The sequence below is a fragment of the Miniopterus natalensis genome, chromosome 16 (assembly GCF_054644295.1).
Source record: "Miniopterus natalensis isolate mMinNat1 chromosome 16, mMinNat1.hap1, whole genome shotgun sequence".
NCBI lineage: Eukaryota > Metazoa > Chordata > Mammalia > Chiroptera > Miniopteridae > Miniopterus > Miniopterus natalensis.
The window spans coordinates 18,641,366-18,664,081 of NC_142096.1; the positions used below are offsets into that span (position 1 = coordinate 18,641,366).

The 22,716-nt window shown below is 43.4% G+C and overlaps 1 protein-coding gene and 1 long non-coding RNA gene across 6 annotated transcripts in view; one reads left to right on the forward strand and one right to left on the reverse strand.

Annotated features, from left to right (window-relative positions):
- Window positions 1-5,767: 5,767 nt before the first annotated feature.
- Window positions 5,768-10,503, reverse strand: PENK (proenkephalin). Its single transcript, XM_087825169.1, has 3 exons — window positions 10,391-10,503; window positions 9,811-9,951; window positions 5,768-6,756 (listed from the first exon to the last, which is right to left on the reverse strand). The coding sequence occupies exons 2-3, from the start codon at window positions 9,946-9,948 to the stop codon at window positions 6,094-6,096; spliced, it is 801 nt and encodes a 266-aa protein (XP_087681295.1). The 5' UTR covers window positions 9,949-9,951; window positions 10,391-10,503; the 3' UTR covers window positions 5,768-6,093.
- A 1,603-nt stretch (window positions 10,504-12,106) lies between these two features.
- Window positions 12,107-22,716, forward strand: part of LOC107533154 (uncharacterized) — a 43,054-nt gene continuing 32,444 nt past the window's right edge. For 3 of the 5 annotated variants that reach the window (XR_001602831.2, XR_001602835.2, XR_015715785.1), the window contains exon 1: window positions 21,067-22,147. This is a non-coding gene — a long non-coding RNA (uncharacterized LOC107533154). Of the gene's footprint in view, window positions 12,229-17,204; window positions 17,992-21,066; window positions 22,148-22,716 lie in introns of those variants that run through there. The other 2 variants (XR_001602832.2, XR_001602833.2) reach the window with 2 other exon arrangements.

Genomic DNA, 22,716 nt, shown 5'->3' on the forward strand with positions numbered 1-22,716 from the left:
ATGTACTTTGTTACCATGTAGCATTTTTCATATGATAATTCAACAGCTATTTATTAATTGATTAATGAGAAAATCAGGATTTATGTCATCCATAAAGAACATAAAACCAAATTCTTTTTTTCAAATGGAGGAAAAATGACAATAGATTTAAAATTAAACACTTGGAAAGTTTCTTATACTAAAGAAAAGTTTAGTTTATGTAGCTATGTGGTTTCCTTTTACCTTCTGTAATATACTGAAATATGTCAATTGTGATTCTGAAATGAAATTGTAGGACAGTGATGGATCTTTTGAAGTTATTTGGCCTTTTGTTCTAAGTGTGACAGTCAGATTAAAGTTCAATAGTCAGATGAAGCTGAACATGAAGAAATAGCATTTGCTGTTATAGTGACAGAACACTTGATAGAATGATTAATATTTTAGGCTGCTGTGAAATTTTTATAATAGCACAAATAATTTTTTAAATTCTTATAACAAAATAGGTACAAGATTAATTATAACAAATGTATTTTTCTTGAACTAGTTAGACTAAACTAATAGTGGTAGCAGAGATTAAATAAAACTCATTTTCAAGAAATATTTTTAGTTAACAATAGAAATGTACATCTGACCCATTTTAGCAAAATTTAAAAAGGAGCTCTCCCTTGTCAGAATACCAGGCTTTGTATTTACATAAGGGCCTTCCTTCCTTCCTTCCTTCCTTCCTTCCTTCCTTCCTTCCTTCCTTCCTTCCTTTCTTCTTTCTTTCCTTCCTTCCCTCAATATATCACTTCCATTTTATTTTATTTTATTTTATTTTATTTTATTATTTTATTTTTATTTTATTTTATTATTTTATTTTATTTTATTATTTTATTTTATTTTATTATTTTATTTTATTTTATTTTATTATTTTATTTTTATTTTATTTTATTATTTTATTTTATTATTTTATTTTATTTTATTTTATTTTATTTTATTTTATTTTATTTTATTTTATTTTATTTTATTTTATTTTATTTTATTTTATTTTATTTTATTATTTCTGTGTATTAGGGATTTCTATTTTCTCATTATTGCATGATAGGTACCAGCAACTACATGATTAGGACCCCAGCAGGAAACACTCAAATTAAGATAATTCAAGTGGAGTTAAATAAAGAGACTATTTAGAGACTTGTGCAGTAATCCAGTGGCTGGAAACAGCAGGAGGCTTTGCCACTCCAGGACTAAGGGGGGTACAGGCGGGAGAATTCCCCGAACTGAAGGCAGAGAGGCAGCACGCGAAGGGCTGCCCTGTGGAATCTGAGGCCTTTTCATCTATGGGTCCAGTTAACCTGTCGAACCCTGGAGGGAGGAAGCTGGAGGCATAAATAATCCACCACTTACTCTGATCCTCTGGTGCTTCTGCTCAGGGAAACCCAACAAGAAGCCAGAGATCAGTGCATCCCACTGATGCAAACCATTTAGGTAACCCACTGGGGCACAGAGCAAAGCGGAGAAGATGGAGGGGAAGTGAAAATTATTCAGCACAGAGGCGATTTATCAGAGAGTCACTCACAAGCCTGTACAAAACCTGGTCGCTTAAGAGGCAACTGTGGCCATCTGTTCGGGTGAAGCTTGAATGCTTCCTCAAAATGGCTAACTTCTGGCCCTCCCTTGACCTCCCTCCCCCAGTGTTTGGTAAGCAAGCTGGACTTTGGTCTCATGACCTAGTATTGCCACTTTGAATACCTTTTTAAGTAGGCAAGACCTAGAAGAATGGCCAGTAAGTACTACTTGTTAAAGAAACAAGTGGGTGTAATTAGTTTTGCCCTGTGTTGACTCATCTGCTCAACCTGTCACTCTGGTTTGGTCAGCACTTTTGATTCCCATAGCCCGGGTTCTTCATTGGTTGATGGCTCTCGCTGCCTTCTGTGGGTTATATGTTTTTATTCCCACCCTATCTATCCTGACTGGGTGAGAAGAAATAACTTCTGGATGGACACACCTGAGAAGACCTAAGTCCTAGAAAGAGTGACTTTTTTACCTTTTTTGGGTATTCTTTTAAGAATTTTTACACCCTCCCCCAGATTCTCCCTTTTGGAAGCATATTTTCAATGTAGCTATTATGTTAATGAGTCTTTATGTGGCAGATGGTGTTGCTCATGTTTAACTCTTTCCTACACGTTTGAGACCATTTTAGTACATATTATTTTCTAGCTCTGGAGAGGAACTCCTTTCTGAACTTTTAAAGTTGAACAAATGTCAAAATATCTCTTAAGAAATGAGAGACTAGGATATAAATTGTAATATATAAGCCTCACATATTTTCATACTGAATTTTTAGTTCTAATGTACTAGATGAAAGGCTGACTTGGTGGATCGGTTCATTGACTGAGCTAATAAGGGACATTATTCCCAAATTCCTTTTATCTCCTTGTCTTACATAAAATCAATATCAATGATATAAGGTTTGTTTACTTTCTTGTGTTAATATTTTACCTGCAATGGTATCCAATATTCCTGCAAACATTTTCAATCTTAAAAAAACCCAATTTCAAAAATAAGTTTGAAAAAAACTTTCTAAAAATTCAACTTAAATCTCATGAATTATTTCAATGATGACATATTGATTTGGTGAAAGTAGAGGTTTTGCTTTTCTTCTCCCTCAATTAAGAGATTTAATCATCTTGAAGCAAATGTTTGTAGTTATGAGATCTAATATGAAATTATACACATGCTAATGTTTAGATTATTCATGTTACTTTTCTTAACACTTAGTTGCTGTGTTCAGGAAAATATTTTCCAATGGAAATCATGTTATCTGACAAAATAGAAATCATCCATATATGATTTTTTCCTTTTAATTATATAATTAGGTTCTAATCATTGTAAGATTTAGTGTATATATTCTAATAATTTTGTTAAGATTCTCTTCTATTAGACAAATCATTTGTCTATGATAAGGAGAGTACTAAGATTACGTGAAGTCTTGGCATTCCTGAGCATGCAATCCACGTGATATTTCTGAGTGTTTCAGGGGTTTTTATAGCACTCTGAAGTCTACTTATAGAACTCAGGTTACCCACCTTTGATTTAGAAAAATCAGGTTGTTTCTTGGTTAGGGAAAGCTCAAACGAAATAAAATCAACAGTGAACGCTTATCCAGTGAAATTAGATTGTGTGGGCAGTCAATCTAGGTTAAGATTGGGTGGGAAAAGATTTTTTACAGTATTAAAATGGCAATATATACACAACCTGTTATTATTTTCAACAAATAATAGCTGAATCCATTATTTGTTGAATGAATGAATTGATTCATGTGGGGTGCTATGTACACTTCAAGAAACCCCCCATAAATATTCATAATTTCAAAGTATACACAGTTGTGCATCCCTCCGTCTTCTAAGAAGAAACCTTTGTAGCTCAAGGCTCAGATGCTTCACGCGTTTTTTTGAATGATGTTTTCACTACATGGGTTTTAAAAAGAGAAGGTGAGTATTAACAGAAAACTGCAAACAGTTTCTGCCTCATGGGACACAATCAGCAGTAGAGGAAACACTGTGCTTGGGTCTTCTCAGGCTCTGACCAAGACTGAGGCTCACAGACTGTATCTTAGCCTTGAAAGACCTAGGGTGAGATAGAACCTGGTCCCTGAGAGTCCCAGTGGGAGGAGGGTGGGTAGGAGAAACATCCAGAAGCACCTGCAAGAACTGAGATGCTGAGCAATAGCTGTAGCTAACCCTGTAAGTGCTGACTGTATGCTAGCTCAGGCTTAAGCTTCCTGTCTATGTTAACACATTTACTTACTACAACAACCTAAGGAGGCACAGATGAGAAAAATGTGGCAAGGAAAGCTTCAGATCACACAGCTAGCTGGGATTTTAACGCAGGCAGCCTGGCCCCAGAGTTCACACACAGAGTTCACCGAGTTATCAAGGCTCAGAAGGAACTCTAACCAGGACTCAAGCTTGAAGGTTGAATTGGGGAAGCTCAGGTGAATGGAATTGAAATTAGGAGCTAAGCACTAGAAAGGTTCCAGAATGGAACAGCAGCGCCCCCTGCAGTTAGGTTGATCGGTGTTCAATCAGCATACAGAGTTTTCTGAAGACCCTCTTAAACATGGGCTTTGAGTTCATCTTACTTTGGACTCCAGCCCCTCTAACCCTAAGTCCTAGCCAGGCTAGTTCTAACCCTAGTCCTTCCTTGTTCATGGAACCCAGAATACCTGTGCTGAGCACTCATTATTGTTGTCAGGGCCCAGTTATCTGGGTTTAAAATAGAACCCCAGGTGACCCCTAGGCAAATATCCCTCAGAATTTAAATAGGAAATTCTTGAAAATCAAAGCCTTCAGACTTAAAGGTGCAAAAATTCTAATGATGGAATTTCAGACTGAAGGGTGGGCAACATGGGAGATATTGGGGAACACGGGAAAACCTATGCAGCTCCCTTAGAGTCACATTTTGTGGACAACAGCTGATACTAATTGTTAAGGCCTGCCTGGCACTGAGGGTTGTGCTTCATTTGGTGTTTCCAGTAGGAACAGGCTCACAATCACCTAACGAGGGGCAGCCATCTCGTCGATCCTTCTTTCTCCTCTTTGTGTACCTCCTTTCCTGTTTCCCTGTCCCTCTCCTCTGTTCCTTCCCTCCCTAAACACTGTGGCACATCTCTAGGTTTTCTGTTCTCCACCAGGGGTCCTGGGGGTGGGGAAATGCGAGAGTAAGTAACACTGTCCCACCCAGATAACACTGGGCCCTTAGCAGAGGTGACAGATGGTGAAATAGAGGGACATATAATTGCCTGTGTTTTAGCCGGATCTACACAGCTAACTCAAAGCAGAAAAGAAAGGGCTCCTGCATAAAGAACTGTGCTTGATTTGAAAAATAATGTATTCATTTGATTGTGAAATTGTTTCCTCAGACATGTTTATGAGATGATGTATGTACACATACTATATTATTGTAAAATAATTTTATTATTAACTTATCAAGGAGGGACAGGGCAATTTACTCTTACTGTCTCCAATAAGAGTCCTGTCTCCAAGGTGTAGGAATCCTTTGTCTTAGGGGAGAGAATGAAGGGACAGTTTTTCTCAAAATACTAGACCCATGTCTCTTAAATCTGACCTGCAGAAGGATTTTGTTTGGTCCACACTGTTTTATTTTTTACTTTTAGCATTTTACTTATTTATTTATTATTAAATTTTTAAAAACTTATGGTTGATATACAATATTATATTAGTTTCAAGTGTATAACATAGTAATTAAACATTTATATACCTGATGAAGTAATCACCCCAATAAGTCTAGTACCCATCTGGCACCATACATAGTTATCACAATATTATTGACTATATTCCCTATGCTGTACTTTACATCTCCGTGACTGTTTTCATAAATGGCAATTTGTACTTCTCAACCCCTTTCACCTTTTTCACCCATAACACTGTTTGTTTGTTTATTTATTTATATTTATTTATTTATTTATTTATTTATTTATTTATTTATTTATTTATTTATTTATTTATTTAAATGGAATCAGTGGTCAAGATTAAAAACTTGTATGTGATTTCCAAAACCGAGAGTGGAAATACATTTTATTTTCCTCTAATGTGTTTACTCATCTAAGATTTCATGGGTAAGAAATTAAATGAAAATTGTTTTTGCAGCCACAGTTGTTGGAGTAAGAGGCCGGTGATGATTCTGAACAAAGCAGATGGGTTCACTGTTTCTGTGTTTAGGATTTTCTGTTGAAACCCAAAGGCGAATGAGGGCCGTGGAGAAGAAGAGACTTGCAAGAATGTTATGCATTCGGGGTAATGGGTTTATTATATCCATAAACAAGTAATCACTTATTGGTGTTTCGTCAAAAATAAAGGACAAGGTGACAGAAACAATTTTAGCATGGAAACAAGACGGCTGCCACAGACAATACTGAGCTTACAGACTCTCAAAAGATCACAGAACCTGAACTGAGGGCTTTCAGGTTGTATAGTTAGTTATTCAGACAATAAAGTCAACTACACAATGCAAGCAACACATGGCAGTAAAACACGATTTGCGAGGCGGCCTCTCACTGGGGGACCGAGGACGGCTTGCTGGGGCTGGGGTCACTCATGGGAAAGGGCGTTAAAACTTCATAAACCCCCCGTATCTTTTCTCCGTTTCAGGAGCTTCTTTGGAGTAACCTTCGCTCTCTTCGTTGGGGGGCAGGGAATCGGCGAAGCGCTTCAGGAAGCCCCCGTACCTTTTCTGGTAGTCCATCCACCACTCGGGGCGGCCCACTCTCCTCATGAAGCCCCCATATCGCTTCTGCAGCTCCTTGGCTTCTTCTTCCAGCTGGGGGCTTCTCTTTAAGCTCCTCATGAAGCCCCCGTACCTCTTGCCCACCTCCTCATCATCGCTGCCCTCTTGGAGGTGGCTGCCCTCTCGGTTGTCCCCTGCTCCTAGAAGCTCTTGCAGGGGCTCTAAGGAATTGCCCAGAGTGCCATCCTCACCGGCACCCTTCTTCATGAAGCCCCCGTATCTCTTGGCAAGGACTTCACCTCCCTCTGCCTCTTCTTCTGGCTCCAGGGGGTAAAGCTCATCGGTTTTCTTCATGAAGCCCCCATACCTTTTCATGAAGCCCCCATACTTCTTGGCCAGCAAGTGCCCCTCTTCCTGCCTGCTGCCCTCTTTGAGGGCACTGGTGCCATCCTGAGGAAGCCCCAGTTTGGACAACTGGAGCAGCTCCTTGCACGTGTCCCAGGTCCTGAGAGAAGGCAGTTTCCCTTCACATTCCAGTGTGCAAGCCTGGGAAAAGAATTCGATTTAAGAATAAAAAGAGGCTTTTCTGATTTTGTTAAGTAAACAGATTTGTGTGGACCACAATACATTTGCTTTGACATGAAAACTCCCATACAATAATCTTCATTTTCTTATTGAAACGTTTCATCACACTGAACAGGCAAATCGAAGGAAAATCGATTTAGAAAGATTGTGGAGAATTAATTAAAACAAATTAGAATTTTTCTTTGAACTTTAACAGATCGTGTATATATTGCCATTTCAATGCTGTAAAAGATTTGTTCCCACCCAATTTTAACCTAGATTGACTGCCCGCACAATCTAATTTCACTGCATAGTTGTTCACTGTTGATTTCATTTCATTTGAGCTTTCCCTAAGCAAAAGGGAGAAATTTCTCTTTACCTAATTAAGGATATCATCCCTAAATTCATTTTATCTACTTGTCTTACGTAAAATCAATATCAATGATATAAAGTTTGCTTACTTTCTTGTGTTAATATTTTACCTGCAATGGTATCCAATATTCCTGCAAACATTTTCAATCTTAAAAAAACCCAATTTCAAAAATAAGTTTGTAAAAAGACTTTCTAAAAATTCAACTTAAATCTCATGAATTATTTCAATGATGACATATTGATTTGGTGAAAGTAGAGGTTTTGCTTTTCTTCCCCCTTAATTGATTAAGCGATTTAATCATCTTGAAGCAAATGTTTGTAGTTATGAGATCCACATGCTAATGCTTAGATTATTCATGTTACTTTTCTTAACATTTAGTTGCTGGTGTACAGGAAAATATTTTCCAATGGAAATCATGTTATCTGACAAAATAGAAATGATCCATATACAATTTCTTTCTTTTAATTATATAATTAGGTTCTAATCATTCTAAGATTTAGTGTATATATTCTAATAATTTTGTTAAGATTCTCTTCTATTAGACAAATAATTTGGCTATGATAAAGAGAGTACTAAGATTACGTGAAGTCTTGACATTCCTGAGCATGCAATCCACGTGATATTTCTGAGTGTTTCAGGGGTTTTTATAGCCCTCTGAGGTCTACTTATAGAACTCAGGTTACCCACCTTTGATTTAGAAAAATCAGGTTGTTTCTTGGAATTTAAAAATATATTGGTATATTAATTGATATAAAACACACACATACTATTTTCACTATTTCATTAGTTCAACAAAATTCTTTAGGGTACATATTTAATCAACTGTTAATGATTATTTAAGTTTTGTATCTAAGAAAATTAAATATATGCACATATAAAAACCTAAAGATGATCTAATTAAAGTGATCCTTTATTTTTGATACCTGATTAAGAAATCAAAATGTTATAAAAAACTTAAGATGTTCAGATGTCAATAATATTTTTATTTAAAAATATAATTTAAATGATTTCTTTACCAAAAATGAATGTTGAATATTTTGTATACTATTACCAAAATGGTTTTTAATGTTAGAATTTTTTCAAAAACAAATAATGATAAATAATCAGAAAAACACATTCAGATTTAAAAAATGATTTAAATTTATATGCTCCTATACATGTCTGTGCATGTTTTGTGTGATATTTATCACATTCTCTGTTCTATGGTTAAGGTCATTAATATTATACCATAAATCCAATTTGGACACCAGCCATAGCATGCCTATGTATCTTTACATCTGCCACAGAACCAAGCACAAGTGTCTTTCACGTGGTAGAAGGTCAATAAATATTTCTTATATTGGTTTTACTACATGGTTTTGGCTAGGCAACCTCATTTCTCATATGTGCTTGTGCATCCAAGCTAAAATTCCGGCACTGCTGTAATTCTGACAACACAGCCATTAACAAAGCCTTTTGTCAAAGAGAAAATAACAACCCAAAATGTAAGCTCCACCACAAAACAAATCAGTTAAACGAAAAACACATCAGAGGGGGAAAAAAAGATGGATGAAGGGATTGTTACCCCTATTTAAGAGACATTTTTCGTGCTCGTAGTTTAAACGTAAAGCCCCACTAGGTGTCTTCTCTTTAAGGCCATGTTAGCCCATGCACATATCAAATGGAGTGAGTCAGGTAATTCAAAGGAAACCAACGAACCCTTAACCTGAATAATAAGCCTTGGATTTTGTGGAATCCTTTCCTTAATGTTTGTCCCTATTTTATGCATCTAAAGTTCCTTCAGAGGCCCCAGGGAGGAGCTTGGCTCCTCGGATGAGCACACTGTTCTCTACTGAGGGGTGCAAGTGAGTCACAGGGTAGCTGGTTAAAACGAAGCTGCCGGGTCCCAAGTCCGGGGAGTCTGATCAGGAGAGCACCGGTGGGATGCAGGGGCACGGGGACTATGATTAGAATAAGAGCTCTTTTGTCCTCAGCTTGCCCCCCGCGTCCCCTGCTCAGCGGGGCCGTTTACCTTTGCGTGGTTGCCGCCTCGTTGGATACTGGCCACCTCTCCTGCGCCTTTTTCATGGGTAAATCAAACTGTTGTCTTAGGTTTTGCAAAAGCACCCTCAAGACGTGACACAAGTTGAAGTCCATGGTCACTTTTTTGGGAGACAGTCGTTGCTCTCTCTCTTTCTCTCCTGTCTACTGCCCCCCCCCCCCCCGCCCCAATCCCTTAGCTCGCTGAGGGTAAGGGCTTGAGGGATCCAAGGGTAAACTGGCTAGAGAAATGAAACAGGTAAAAAGGCGACCAATGTCACTCATTAAAAAATGACATTCCCGCGGGCAGGATGAGAGGATGGTTGTGTGTGGAAGGGTGCGTTGGTGATATGTTAGGAGTTGGGGGGACTGAGCATCTTCTCTGGGACAGGTGAGGTGACAACGCAGTGCTCTCCGAGGTGCTGAAGAGAGCACCTGGGGCTCCCGCATCCCCGAGGTTAAAACCAACTTGGTTTGTCTGGGGACGCGGCCGCCCTTACAGGTCCCGAGGGAGTCGCGGGTCCCCAAAGCTGAGAGCGAGGGCGGGACCTGGGTCAGCGTTTGGAGGAACAGTCGGGACACCCGAGTCACCAGAGACCCCGGCCGACTGGACCGGGGCGCCGCGCGCTGGCCGCCGCACTCACCAGCGGGTTGATGTCGGCGGGGCGCGCCAGGCGGTAGCTGCACGTCGCGCAGTCCTGGCTGCACTGCGCCCGCGCGGTCGCCAGGAGCCCGGGCCCGAGCGCCAGCAGCCAGGTGCAGAGTCTCAGGAGCCGCGCCATGGGCTGCGGGGAGAGAGGGGCGCGCGCTCCGAGCCTGCCCGCCGGCGAGCGGGTCTCCGAGGGGCCCTCGCGGGGCAGCCCCGCCGGCGGCCTGCGGGACAAGCGAGCCAGAACTCCTAGGGGCGTCCCCGCCGGGGCCCTGCCGGCCGGGCCGGCGAGGTTCCGCGAGGCCCGGGACGCTCGGCTCCCTCGCGGTTCCCAGGCTGGCGCCGTGGCGCCGAGCCCGGGGCTGCTCGGGACGCTCGGCTCTTACTGGGCGTTTGCTGCTCCGCGCAGGGCTCCGGAGGGAAGAGCCGCGACCAAGTGCTCGAGAGGCGGGACACTGACCCGGGTCGCAAGCGGGGAGACAGCTGGGGACCCCATGCAGTGACGCGCGGTAACACCCCAACAGGCTGGGGCCCCGGGGCGCGGGCCAGGGCGAGCCCCGGGCCACTTCACTCACGGTGACGCCGCTCGGAGGGCGCAGCTCCGTCCGCGAAGCCGAGTCCCGGGCGCGACGCTGGCAGCGAGGGGAGAGGGCGGCGGTGCGAGGGGCAGGGGCGTCGGGCGCGGCGGGCGCGGGCGGGCGGGCGCGGGCTCACCGTCGCGGTCCTCAGCGTCGCCGCGGGGCCGCCGGCGGACCGCAGGTGTCGGAGCGCCCGCCTCTCCTCGCGTCGCTGTCCCAGGCTGGCGGCGCGGGAGCCACTTTATAATTAGCCCCAAACCGAAGGAGGCGAGCGCGCCCCAATCGCCGGCGGGCTGCCGCTGACGCAGGCCCGCGCCACCCCCGCCACGCGGTCCCGGGAGGGGTCGGTCCGCGGGCGCTCGCGCGTGGCGCCCGGCCCCCGGGGAGGGGGGGGGGGGAACGGCGCGTGCTGCTCTCCTTGCGGCCGGTGACAAACCGAGGTAATCAGGACATTTGGGAACAGAGTGGGATGAGATCAGGTCCCCCAAGGAAGGGCACTGGAATTGTGCTCCCTGGGGTGCGGGCTCAGAGAGAGGGCCGAGGGGCGGCGTCAGGAAGGCAGACGGACTGACTGACGTTCCCAGAACGTACTGGAGACCCTCGGAGCTGGTGGACCCGCCCGCGCTGCGCCTCGTCGGGGCGCCCTGGCGTTGCGGGCGCACCAAGCACAGCCCTGGGCTCCGGGTTCCCTGCGGAACCGTCTAACGCGTCAGGCGCACGGCGGGCGCTCCGTCCATGGTTAAAGGAGGGAATGACTGAAACTTTTCGGGGACCTTAAAACCTTGGGATGAGCTTTCCCCCTTTTCTTTAGTGGGACCCGATTTTACCCAGCTTCCCGGGCATCTTCCCAGTTGGCGTCCGCTGCCTCAAGCGCGCTGCCCGAGGTGTCGCGGGGGGTGTTTGACGGGGCGGGTGTGGTGTCGGCACGCCAGGGTTGTAGTGTCCAGGGAGGGACGAGGGGCGCCGCACCCAGGGCGTCTGGGGCTTGGGGCTCGCCCGCCCTCTGGGCTGGAGGGGGCCGAGAGCCAACGGTGGAGGCGGGGCCGTCGATTGAGACCCGCTCGCTCGGCCGCTTCCCAGCTCGACGGAATACTGGCGAGAGGCAAGTTACTTACCTTGCCTAAGGACTCAGCTTCCCCATTCGGAAAACAGGGACAGAGGGAATGAGCCGTGCATCGGGTTCCGAAGTCACGTAAATGAAATAATGGACGGGCACATTTAGCCTTGTGCCTGGCACCTAGCAAGCCCTGAAAACGTGTCACTAATAATCTGTCTCCCATCTTCCTTCCTGTTTGTCTGTCATTTACCCCTCACACATCTGTTTGTCCATCCGTCTTTGTATCTATCCCTCCTGGTCCTAGAGGGAGACCACAAACAGCACCGGAGCGCACACCTAGAGAAACAGTCTCAGGTCTTTCTGAGCCAGCAGCGCCCTCCGCGGAGGACTGACCACGGCTTCAGCCTTCGAGGGGACCCGCAGCCCCAGGGCTCCCCCGAAGCTAGGGTTGCCCTGCATCTCCCGCTTCGGTCGCTAGAGGGCAGCGCTCCCCTGCGTAGGTCTGGGTGCGCCCGGGAAGGGGGTCTCAGGTAGGAGCACCCGAGGAGCACCGGGGTGGCCGCGGGGCCCCCCGCCTGCCTGCGGGCGGGCCGGCCTTGCAGGAGGCCGGGAAAGCGCTGCGCGGGGGCGCGGAGGCAGAACGCCCCGCGCGGCCCTAACACACCTTGCAGGAAAGCAAGTTTCCCCTTCGGCATTTTTAAACTCTTCGCATCAGGGCGCTGGTGGTGTCTCCTCCAGCTCCTTGGCCCTGTCCCCAGAGGAAGGACTGCTGACATCTGTAAGTGAGATTTCCCCCAGTTGCCCAGACTTGCTAAAGGCAGCCAACCGTCCTGCAGCGCTCAGGAGTAAAGGAGCCCACGAATAAATCCTGCCTAGAATGGAAGGAAACTTGCTCAGTCCGAGCACTGGCACACCTGGGACCTCTTGAGAACTTTAAACACATAACCAGGAACCAGAGGCAAGAGGCTGTGTGTGTGTGTGTGTGTGTGTGTGTGTGTGTGTGTGTGTGAGAGTGATGACCGCTTCCTTAGGGTGCACAGTGCTGGACACGGAAAGACTCCTAGACACTGGGAAAAGTAGAAACTTAGCACTGAAAGGGCCTGGGGGATAATTTATTTCCACCCTCATTCTGTATATGGAAAAACTGAAGCTCCGACCGTCCAAGTGACATCCAAGTGACCATCCCAGACAGTGGCAGAACCAGGTTTCCTCACACATCCTCTCCGGCACCCACCTCAGGCCTGGTTTATTTCTACTGGAACAATTAAATTAATGGTTGCTCTGAGTTAGTTTCTGTTGGTGAATCTGCATCTTTCTCTGAGGCTTTTTAAATGTCAGGGGAGAGAAAGAGACGGCTGTCCCCTAGGAGTAGTGCAGGGGTTCTTAGTGCCCCAGCACCCGCTCAGATAATTGGGACATAGTGGGTGCTGAATACTGACTGAAGGAAGGAATGATTGTGAGAAGTCAATTTTGTTTGCATATCCTAATCAGTAGTGATGTCTTCCCATGACCTGCCCCAGTCTACCCTCGAGGCTAAAGGGCATACATTTTTGTGTCCATTTCTTGGTATTTGAATGGTGGCAGTGGGTTGCAAGGAATTTACCTTTTCATGATCCTTTAAATATTTATTGAGAGTAAATGGATTTTGCAATTACCTTCTGGGGAAAAGCTGCTCTAAAACTGAGACTCAAAAAGGGAAAGGAACCTTCTCTTAAAGCATTTAATCCAGAGAATTCAGTTTCCCAGGTCAGAATCAAGACCTTGCCTTCTTCTGATCTCGAATCCCAAATATCAGACAAAAGGGATTTATTCCAGAGACCAAGAAATATCACTTTTTAAGTCCCAATGATAAGTGGTGTTTCATTCAGTTCTTAGGTATTCTGCAAGCTGGTAGGAGGGATTTAAGAAGTCCTTTCAGTGTTGTCATTCTTCATCTCCAGGTTGGAAGATGCTTAACTTGAATAACACCTTTCAGGTGTCCATTCCTCTCCTCCCTTCCCTTCCTGCCACCCACATACACACACTTTAGTATGGAACCTGATTTCCCTCTGCCCCTCTCTCCCTAACACAGCAGTAGTGAGAACACGGCCGTTCTGCACTCTGGGGACTGTGTAATGTTTCAACATAAAAGCACCATGTTGTAAATTTCCAGTGTTTGCAGTCATGCCAGAAGCAGGGCAAAGTTGATTGTTTTCAGGGACGATCTAAAGTAAGCACTTTGCCAGATAAGATTCTGTGAGCTGGGGATGTTACTGTGAAGTATCACTTGGTTCTTCTTTGGATGGGCTCAGAACCCCCTAGCAGAGACTGGAAACTGGTTCAAAGGAGAGGTTTTTATGGTGTGATAAATCCTGCAACCCGGGCATGTGCCCTGACTGGGAATCGAACCCCGATTGCCTGGATCCTAGGTCGATGCTCAACCGCTGAGCCACGCCCGGCCGGGCTCAGCAGTATTTATAGTTTTAAGTGTATAGGTATTGCACATATTTGTAAATTTTATTCCTAAGCATTATTTATATACATTTTGATCTCTTTCTAATGGTATTACTTAAAAACTTATTTTCTAATTATTTGTTATTCTCTTTTGTTTCTAATACAGAGGAACAAAACCTTATAGGTACTAATGTTGTTCTACTTTAGATTCTAATTGGTCATACATTTCTCCTCTCTTAGCCTGTAGGTGACTACCCGTAGTCTTCACTCCTCATGTATAGGTACAAATAGTTGTATATAATTGGTACTCAATAAAAGTTTTTTGAATGAAGATATTACTTTCAAGATCAAGTTCATTTTGGATTAGTTCTCAAAAGACCATTATAAACTACTGAGAATTTAAAAATCTTGGGACTCTCTTAGCTTGAGCTATATCTGAAAAGCAGAGTGAAATGATTTGACAATTACTTGACTGATTAGAAAAATGTGGACATTTTTCTACACTTGATTGGCATCCAAATTATCCATTGTTCTCTTAACAAGATAAATGTCAAATCACATCCTTGCTTGTGTTATCTCAGGAGAGAAGCCTAGAAAAAGAGAAAAAGGAGAGGTAGTGACTGATTCTAAAGTAACAATATTGCGCACAGATGTAGAGCGTAGGGCGCTGTTGCCACTCAGGACGATTACAGCAATCACAGAGCAACAGAATCCCGAGGTTGCAAGGAACCTTAGAGGCAGAAGGGGCCCAGGAATTAGAAGTACAGTTGGATCAGATGAGGTATGGCTTCCTCTCTAATCTTGAGTTTCCTTGGTTATTGGACTGGATTATAGATTTATCTTAATTTTAAAAAAATCCATAACCTAGAGAGAGAAGGGATTTGTTATATTGGTGTGTAGCACCACAAGCTGTTTTGAGGGCTCGAAACTGAATGCTCCAGGCTACCTCCAAGTGCCCCACCTCCAAGTTCTATTTGATTGTCAGTTTCTAAATTTTTTTAAAAATTATATTTTAAAATAAAAACTAGCAACTAATTAAAATTAACAACTAACCATCCTGATTTTAAATTCAGACTTTTTGTAGAGCAACCAAGATTTCTGGGTTCTCTTGAAAACAGGAAGCTATAGAAGGCCTTGGCCTTAGTTTTGCAATGGCAGCAACTGGCTAGAGTGAGGAGGGGCTGCTCTCTGGTTTCTCTTTAATTTTAGTGCCCTCCTTGGTTTGCCATAGTCTACACCATCATGACCCCTGACCCTCTTTACTAATATATTTTATATGCTTGGCCCTAGAGGCATATGACTTTGCAAGCTCTGATGTCTGGGAATTCAAATCAGAACCTTGCTTGTTATTTGTGACCCCCCTGCCCCCAAATCTTCCTGAACCTCTATCTCCTACCCATCACCATGCCCCAGTGATCCTCCCTTTTTAATGCTTCCCCAATCTGTCACCTCCTCTCTTTCCCCATTCTCACTGCCTTTATCCACACTTCTCAGATGGATTACTTCCATGTCGTGGTAACCTTCATGAGAAGAGAAGCAATGGAAGATAGAAGGGGGTGGGGGTGGGGGAGGAAGAAGCCTTTCTGTCCCAAAGGCAATAGCAATATTTCTGGAGCAATATGGGACAGGGTACAGTGTCCTGAGTGCAAGTCTTCTGTCCCTGGGACTTCCTCCTATCTGGGAAGCAGATCATTGTGGAAGGAGAAGGAAATGAAGGTCCTTCACAAGGCTTCTGTTCTGTTTTTACCCTTTTTCTGGGTTTCCACTTTCATTCCCCTTCACTAGTTTATTCCTGTCAGCCTGCGTGCTGCTCACCACAGGGGAGTTTACAATTTAGGTAGCATGACTTTTCAAGTCGCTTAGATGAATGCATTCGAGGCCCAGGAGTCAGACCTTTCAGTCTGAGACCTCTACCTACCATCTGCTGGAGGTACCGTTAGGTCAGAAGCACCCACGTTCGGAAAGTCTTTATTGGTAACACCAATGATAATTATTTTAAAATGCTTGAGCCAAGATGGCCTACATACTAAGCAAAGAGATCTCAAATGTATTAATTGTTGCAAATATCTTAAGAGAAAGACATTTTGACTATAATTTGTGAGAAGAAAATCCTTAGCGATTAGCAGTACACAGCAGTTTATGAGGAATGGGAATGCCCAGGGTGGTGCTCTGGGGTTAGAAACTCAACTAAAGAAGCAAAGCCTCCTTCAGGTAGGTATTTATGTGTTGTCAAATAGGAAACAAATTTGAAAACTGAAAACATAAAGGTGCCATGCCTGTGTGTGTATGGTGGGCGTGCAGGGTAAGACTCTTTCCTGCTTATTTAGTTAGTACAGAAAGGTAAGAGAGGTTTCGGCTATGCCTGAATTCTTTGGCCACTTACATCTTGAGTATAGATCATTGGGAAACCTGAACATGTATACGTATAACCATAGCTTATAGCAGGAATGCATTAACCTTAAGTAGGACACTTATTAAATAAAAGTGCAGATTCCTAGGCCCAGGGCTAGATAGTCTGATGCCCCAGGTCTGCAGGGACCCTGGCACGTGCACTGTAACAATGCCCCCGGCAGGTCCACCTGCATCTGGGCAATCAGATCATATGTACTTAGAGAAACAGCGTCTACAAGAAAACCACAAATGGATGTGGCCTGGGTTAATGGCCTAACCTCTGGCCCTGAGATCATGTGGCTGCATTGATTGTCCTGAAAGACATCTTAAAAGTCAAATACACATCCCCCTCCCACACACACCGCACCACACACATATACACACACAACACATACACACACCCACACACCACCCACACACCAGATACGCATACATATAGATACCCCACATACACCACAGCACACATATACACCCACCACATACATATATATCTAACACATACACACACTCACTCCATGCACCACACACGTATACACACACCACAAACACATGAGCACTTATGTGTGTGTATTTTGCTTTTTTATTTAAAATACAAGGACGGCACTACCCGCCGTGAAGCAGCAGTATGTTAGAGAACAAAGGTCTTTTCCCCACGTTTCTTGAAGCCCTTAAAAAGAAAGCCCAAGTCACAGAAACGAGTTCGTCTCTGTACCCGTCCCAGAACCTACTCCCGGCGGCAGCACGGACTCTATGATGAGGAGAGGAGAAGGCAGACTCCAAATCTCTCTTTAAAATGTTTCTTGTAAAAATATCTGCAACAAATGCACAATCTCATCTCACATTGACTGTGTTCTGGGTTGAGGAAACGGAATGATGCCATGTTGTAGGTGAGTAATAGGGAACAGGCTGAAATCATGAAACCGGAGGTGGGGGACAGCGGTTGAGAGCACAGCTTGGGAGCTTTGGGTTGGAATCATGTGGATTCTCGTTAATTCTGGATTCTAGTCTAATTCTAGTTAACTGGATTCTAGTTAGTCCAGGCTCTGCTACTTGTGGCCTTGACCAAGCTCATAACCTCTTCACACCCTATCTATTCAGGGCCGTAACTGTAGTACCTCATTATAGGATGATCGTAAGGATTATAATGGAAAATGCTTACAGTCAGGTACGAAATACATTTCAAAGTAGCCAAATGTTAGTTTTTAGGGATAAGCAGAATGGCGCATGACTTTCTCTGCACTCCCTGCCCCTGTTGGTCTTCTGCTCTACCTACCAGAAGAAGAGAGGAGAGCTGATAGAATAGGCTTTAGGAGAGAACGGGGGGAGGAAGGAACAAGATCACGGGGAGGGTGCATTGGGATCACTTGGCGTGGCTGGTCCTCCTCCCTTCCCACCATATCACCTACTAATAGAGCTCAGAAATCATGGATGGGCTGGGCAGTCAGTTTTATTCTCTGTAATCTCCAAAGGCACCAACTGATCAGATTTATAATTTCTGCTTTTCATCCAAATCGACCTCGGCAGTAAACATTTAATTTCAGGTGGCTCACATATTAGGAGAGTCTTTGAGCATAACTTCTTTTCTTTTCCTGAATTCAGGAGCCATAAAAACTGGCCAGGAGGAGGCCCTCAGACCTAGTTCTTTACAGCAGATGTTGTGAAATAGTGACCAGCACTTGGAACTTGGCCTGCAGATGTGTTTTGTTTGGCTCATATGGTATGTTTTAAAATTTGGAATCGGTGTCCAGCACTTCAGAATAAGAAAGGATGAATAAAAAGACGAATTACATAAAAGGACGAATTTCCAGCCTATTTTGGAAGTCAGGCCTGGTCCGCGTCCAGGCTCCCGCTTACGTTAGGACTTGCTGGTCAGGCCTGGGTGTGGCTGTCCTGGGAGGGACAGAGGTCCTGTAGGTTTTGGGACCCTGCCGGGCTAGATGTACACATTCTAATCTTCCTAGAGTTTTGAATTCTGCTACTGGCTCGACAAGCTTCATTAGAGCCTGATCTGAGAGTCTAGAAAGGACCTAATCTCTTTGGCCTCAGTTTACTCATTTATAAAACGAGCTAGGATAGTCCCAGTTCTAAAAATCATCGATCTAGCTATGAACACTGCACTTGACAGGGGCAGAGATGTCGAAGTCATGCTTCATTTGTAAGTTCTCGCTTTCTTTCCCCTTCGCTGCCTCATCTGTCAGGCGACAGAGTGCCTGACAGAGTGCCACCCCCACCAAACCCTAACCGGCTCCGCTGAGCTGGCTTCTCCACTAGGCCTCAAGCTTGGTTGAACAAACACTAACATCATTTCCAACAGCCCAAGGCTGCACCTCCAGGATGACCGTAGCCCCTCTTTAATTGTCTGCCTGAGAAAATAAGGCTGCCCAAAGAATTTACTGTTTGTTGCAGCTGACACCTGAAGATAGTGCCCCCGCATCCCAGTCTCTGTGGGAGGGGAGGAGCTGAAATTTGATAAATGCCACTTTTTGTAATTTTTCGCTTCTCTGATTCTGCAGAGCTCCTGCTCACCCTTCCCAGCTTCCTCATTCTGTCTTCAAAGGCCCTGTGGCCTCTACAAATCAAGGCTGAGGCCAGTTCATGCTGGGTTTCCCTCCCCCCCATTGTAATAGTGTATTGCTGATTAATATCTGTCCTTACCACTTTAACTAGTGTCTGGCTTTATCTTTGACATTGCTCATCCCCCGGCAATTCAGAGCCAGCAAGTTTTTGAGAAGCCCTTAGTTGAATTCCAGCTGTAGCCTCCACTTCAATTGTACTTCATTGTATTTGGGTTGTAGTATTTGGTACTGAATTCCATTTTTTGCATCTGGGAGAGAGCGGGAGAGAGTAAGCATTTGTTGAGTAAGTAGACGAATTGGTAGCAAGCTTGGCATTCCACTTGCTGGGGCATTTCAGGGAGCCAGAAGCTGCAGTCTAAAAGATTAGATTTTCTTCCCCACACTAAAAAACAACCCCAATAAGCTTATGCCAAATACTTAAGGAAGTGTAATGAACAAGCCCAGATGAGATCGCTTCCCATTACACTGAATTGCCAAAATAAGTGAGAAATTGTAGTTTACCACCAGGGTTCTCTCTCTTAATGATGCTTGGAGTAAACTCTGTTTTAGTAGTTTGTGTTTGGTGCAAATTAAAAATTTAAAACATGTAAGTGACAATGCAAAGACAGCTATGGTAGGGAAGTGATTTGAATTTTAAATTTAATAGCTTGTCCCTCTGGAATGAATAGGTGATTCAAAAGGCATGGAAATGAGATAGAAACCTGATCCCAGATGGCTTGTGGAATAGTGGTGGATTTTAATGCCTCTTTCATCCACTCATATTCAGTGCCTCATGCAACAGAGAATAAAATATAAAGACATGTATACCCACTACCTTGATTTCCATATTTTCTATTTTTAAGGTAAACATTGTTGAGGTAAATCTCCTCTTTTCTACTTGTGTTCCATATTGTTTCTCACCTCTGCATCTCCAGCATCTTTTGAAGCGTGTAGGATCCTCATTCATATTTTTATGCTTTTATTTCACCTTTTGGGTTCCTAAAATAGGCAGAATTGTGTTGTGTGTTTTCAAAATCATATTTAAGAGTATCATTCTTCATGTATACTTCTGACGTTAATGATTATGCTTTTGAGATTTATCCATGTCAATATATGTATTTCTAGTTTAATCATCTTACTTGTTTTATGGGATGATTAAGCCACAATTTATGATTTGTTACCTTATTATGGGCATTAATTTATTTCATTACAAACGATGCTGCAGTAAATGCCTCTGAATGTATCTTGTGGCTCACATGTTCCTGAGCCTCTCAAGAAATACACCTGAATTGGGTTACCAAGGTTTTAGAGCATGTGCCCCTTAAACTATATTATTGGCTAATTGCTCTGTGAAACAGTTGTGCTAATTTACTCTTTTAGTGGCAATATTACAAATTCCTTTTTCTCCACATTTTCTCCCAAACTTGTTAGATATTAATTTTTTATCCATATGATGGGTGGGAGATAGTACCTCACTGTTGTTTTACCTTACACTAACATGATACCAGGGGAGATGGACATTTTTTCTTGTATTTATTGATCATTTGGGCTTCCATTTCTCTCAACTACCTATTCATATCCTCTGGCCATTTTCTACTGAGTGGTTTAACTTTTGCTTTTCATTTGTAGGAGTTACTTACCCATTGTAGATCTTAATTCTTTATTGGTCAAACATGTGGCAAATATCTTCCTCAGTTTGTGTAGGAAGACTTTTATTAAATTAATTTTCAAATTATGAGAGCATCAAATTTATTAATCCTTCCCTTATGGATGTTTTTGTGTGTGTCTTTAGAAATCTTTCCAATAATTCATACCCATTATGATGGCATATATATTTATGCAGGTTTTCCCTTACTGTCTTTTCTTTTTCTCCCTCATCAAATAGTGTAAAAATACTGCAATAATCCATATATTTGTCCCATTATGCATTTGGAGATTAGTGAAGAACAAAACTTTTTTAGTTGAGCACAAGAAGGTATATCTGTTCAATTTTAGGTCTAAAGTGAAATGTGGGAAGTATGTAACATGCTTTATCCCACAAGAATCTTACCACCTGGTTGAAGAAGGTAGAATTTTTTAAAAGAAAGAATTTTATAATAATGTGAGAAAAAATGTAACCAAGTGATACCCCTTTGGATAGTAAGTACACAGGCAAAGGGGACAACCCTGTGAGGATAAGAGGTTGGGGGAGGCTCTTCAGAAGCCTGGGTTAGACCCTGAGGACACTGAAGGATTTGGATTGACAAAAAAGGGAGCAGGTGTTCTAACAAGGAAACAGCCCCAGCAAAATAAGGCATGTGCATGAAATACAAGGGCTCAGCAAAGGGACTGAAATGTTCCCCCTTTGGCCATAGGAAGTGAACAATATGCAAGAAAACTACTTTTGCACACAAAATAATTCAGTAATTCTCTTGAGGAGTACATAAGGAGTACTTTTACAGATGGATGAATTGGCAGCTCTATTTTGTTTGGTAAAAGGGAAACCAAAAGGCAAACATTCTATTTACTGATATTAACTCAGAAGCAACTCCAACCATGACATTTTAATTTTTCTATACACATTCTAAGACACAGCGAAGTGGGTTTTTCCCTTACAAAGGACTTTAGAATGTACATGAGTAAATCTTTTCCCTTCTGGGGTAAAATCTAATACTTGTTTGGGAAACAAAATGTGAAATGCATCCAGGCTGCTAAAATTGAAGAAGGAATGTCATGTCAGTACTCATCAGAGCTCTCTGGCTTCCTAGCATCTTCCTTCCTCTGAGCTTCTCTTCTAAGAATGATCCCCTTTTTACCAGTCCTTGGAAATTCACTTCCTTTCAAATGACTTAGTTGTATTTGCATTCTTTAAGGAGTCTTAGTGTTGGTCTGTGGACATGCATTTACTGTTTTCAGGCATGTAGATCAAAAAAGCAACACATTCCCCACAAAGGATTATCCCCAGGATTTTCGTGTCCTTTCTTGCGACCACCATTCATATCTCTGTATTTCATGCTGAAATCAACGAGAGTTCCACATTCTTCCTGGGACTCCGTATGGGTCTCGTCATTCAAGGGCAAAAATTGCTGGCAAGCTATATTATACACATGTTTATAATCACTGACATTTGCATTGCTATAACTAAAAGATGCATTCTTCCTAAACACGTATATTGAGGGTGGTTAGAAAAATCTGTTTTGAGTTAAGCGCCCTCCCTTTGATATGTGTTTCCAATTGCTAACTGGATGCTGCTTTAATTTTGTTTGTAGGAAGCTGAACTGACACCAAGCAAAAGCAGCCTGTTGTTTGGACTGTGTCCTACACTTGGCTATCCCAGAGGTTGGTATCACCAACATTCAGAGATCTAGGAAGAAGCCATCTGTCAGAATTAAGAAAACCCAGCAAGATGCTGCTACTCTATTTTTTTCTGTGTGCTTGCAAGTAGACCTAATTAGTGGATGGGATGTATTTTTGAATGGGCGTTGAAGAAATCTTGATCACAAACATGGGGAACCATGGGGACCTATGGCAGCCAAATAGCAATGATGTGCAAACCTAATGGCCCTTCCTGCATATGGGCGGTCAGCTTTAAGCAAACTTCCACAGGTGGGCTCAGCTTTCCTCTCTCTCTTTTACTGTTTCCTTCTTGCTCACACATACCCCTTTTAAAAAATTACCGTTTCCACTCATGTCTCTGGGCTGTTCTTTCTCATCTCCCTCCCCACACACTTCTCCTGTCTGGACCACACATCCGCCACCAGCTTTTGGAGGTTGTTCTCTTCATTGCTGCCTGTCTCACTGGCCAGGACTGACTTGGCTCTGTGCACAAGACACCTCCTCCCAACTCCGTCCTCGTCACAGGGGAGGCACACACCCACTTCTGGAGCTGGTTGCCAAATTCCTTCTTC

Coding starts and splice junctions, on each gene's coding strand:
- PENK (XM_087825169.1), bottom strand. CDS start 9,948: ATGGCGCGGCTCCTGAGACTCTGCACCTGGCTGCTGGCGCTCGGGCCC. Junction 6,757..9,810: donor CCGCCGACATCAACCCGCTG/GTGAGTGCGGCG, acceptor TTCTTTTCCCAG/GCTTGCACACTGGAATGTGA.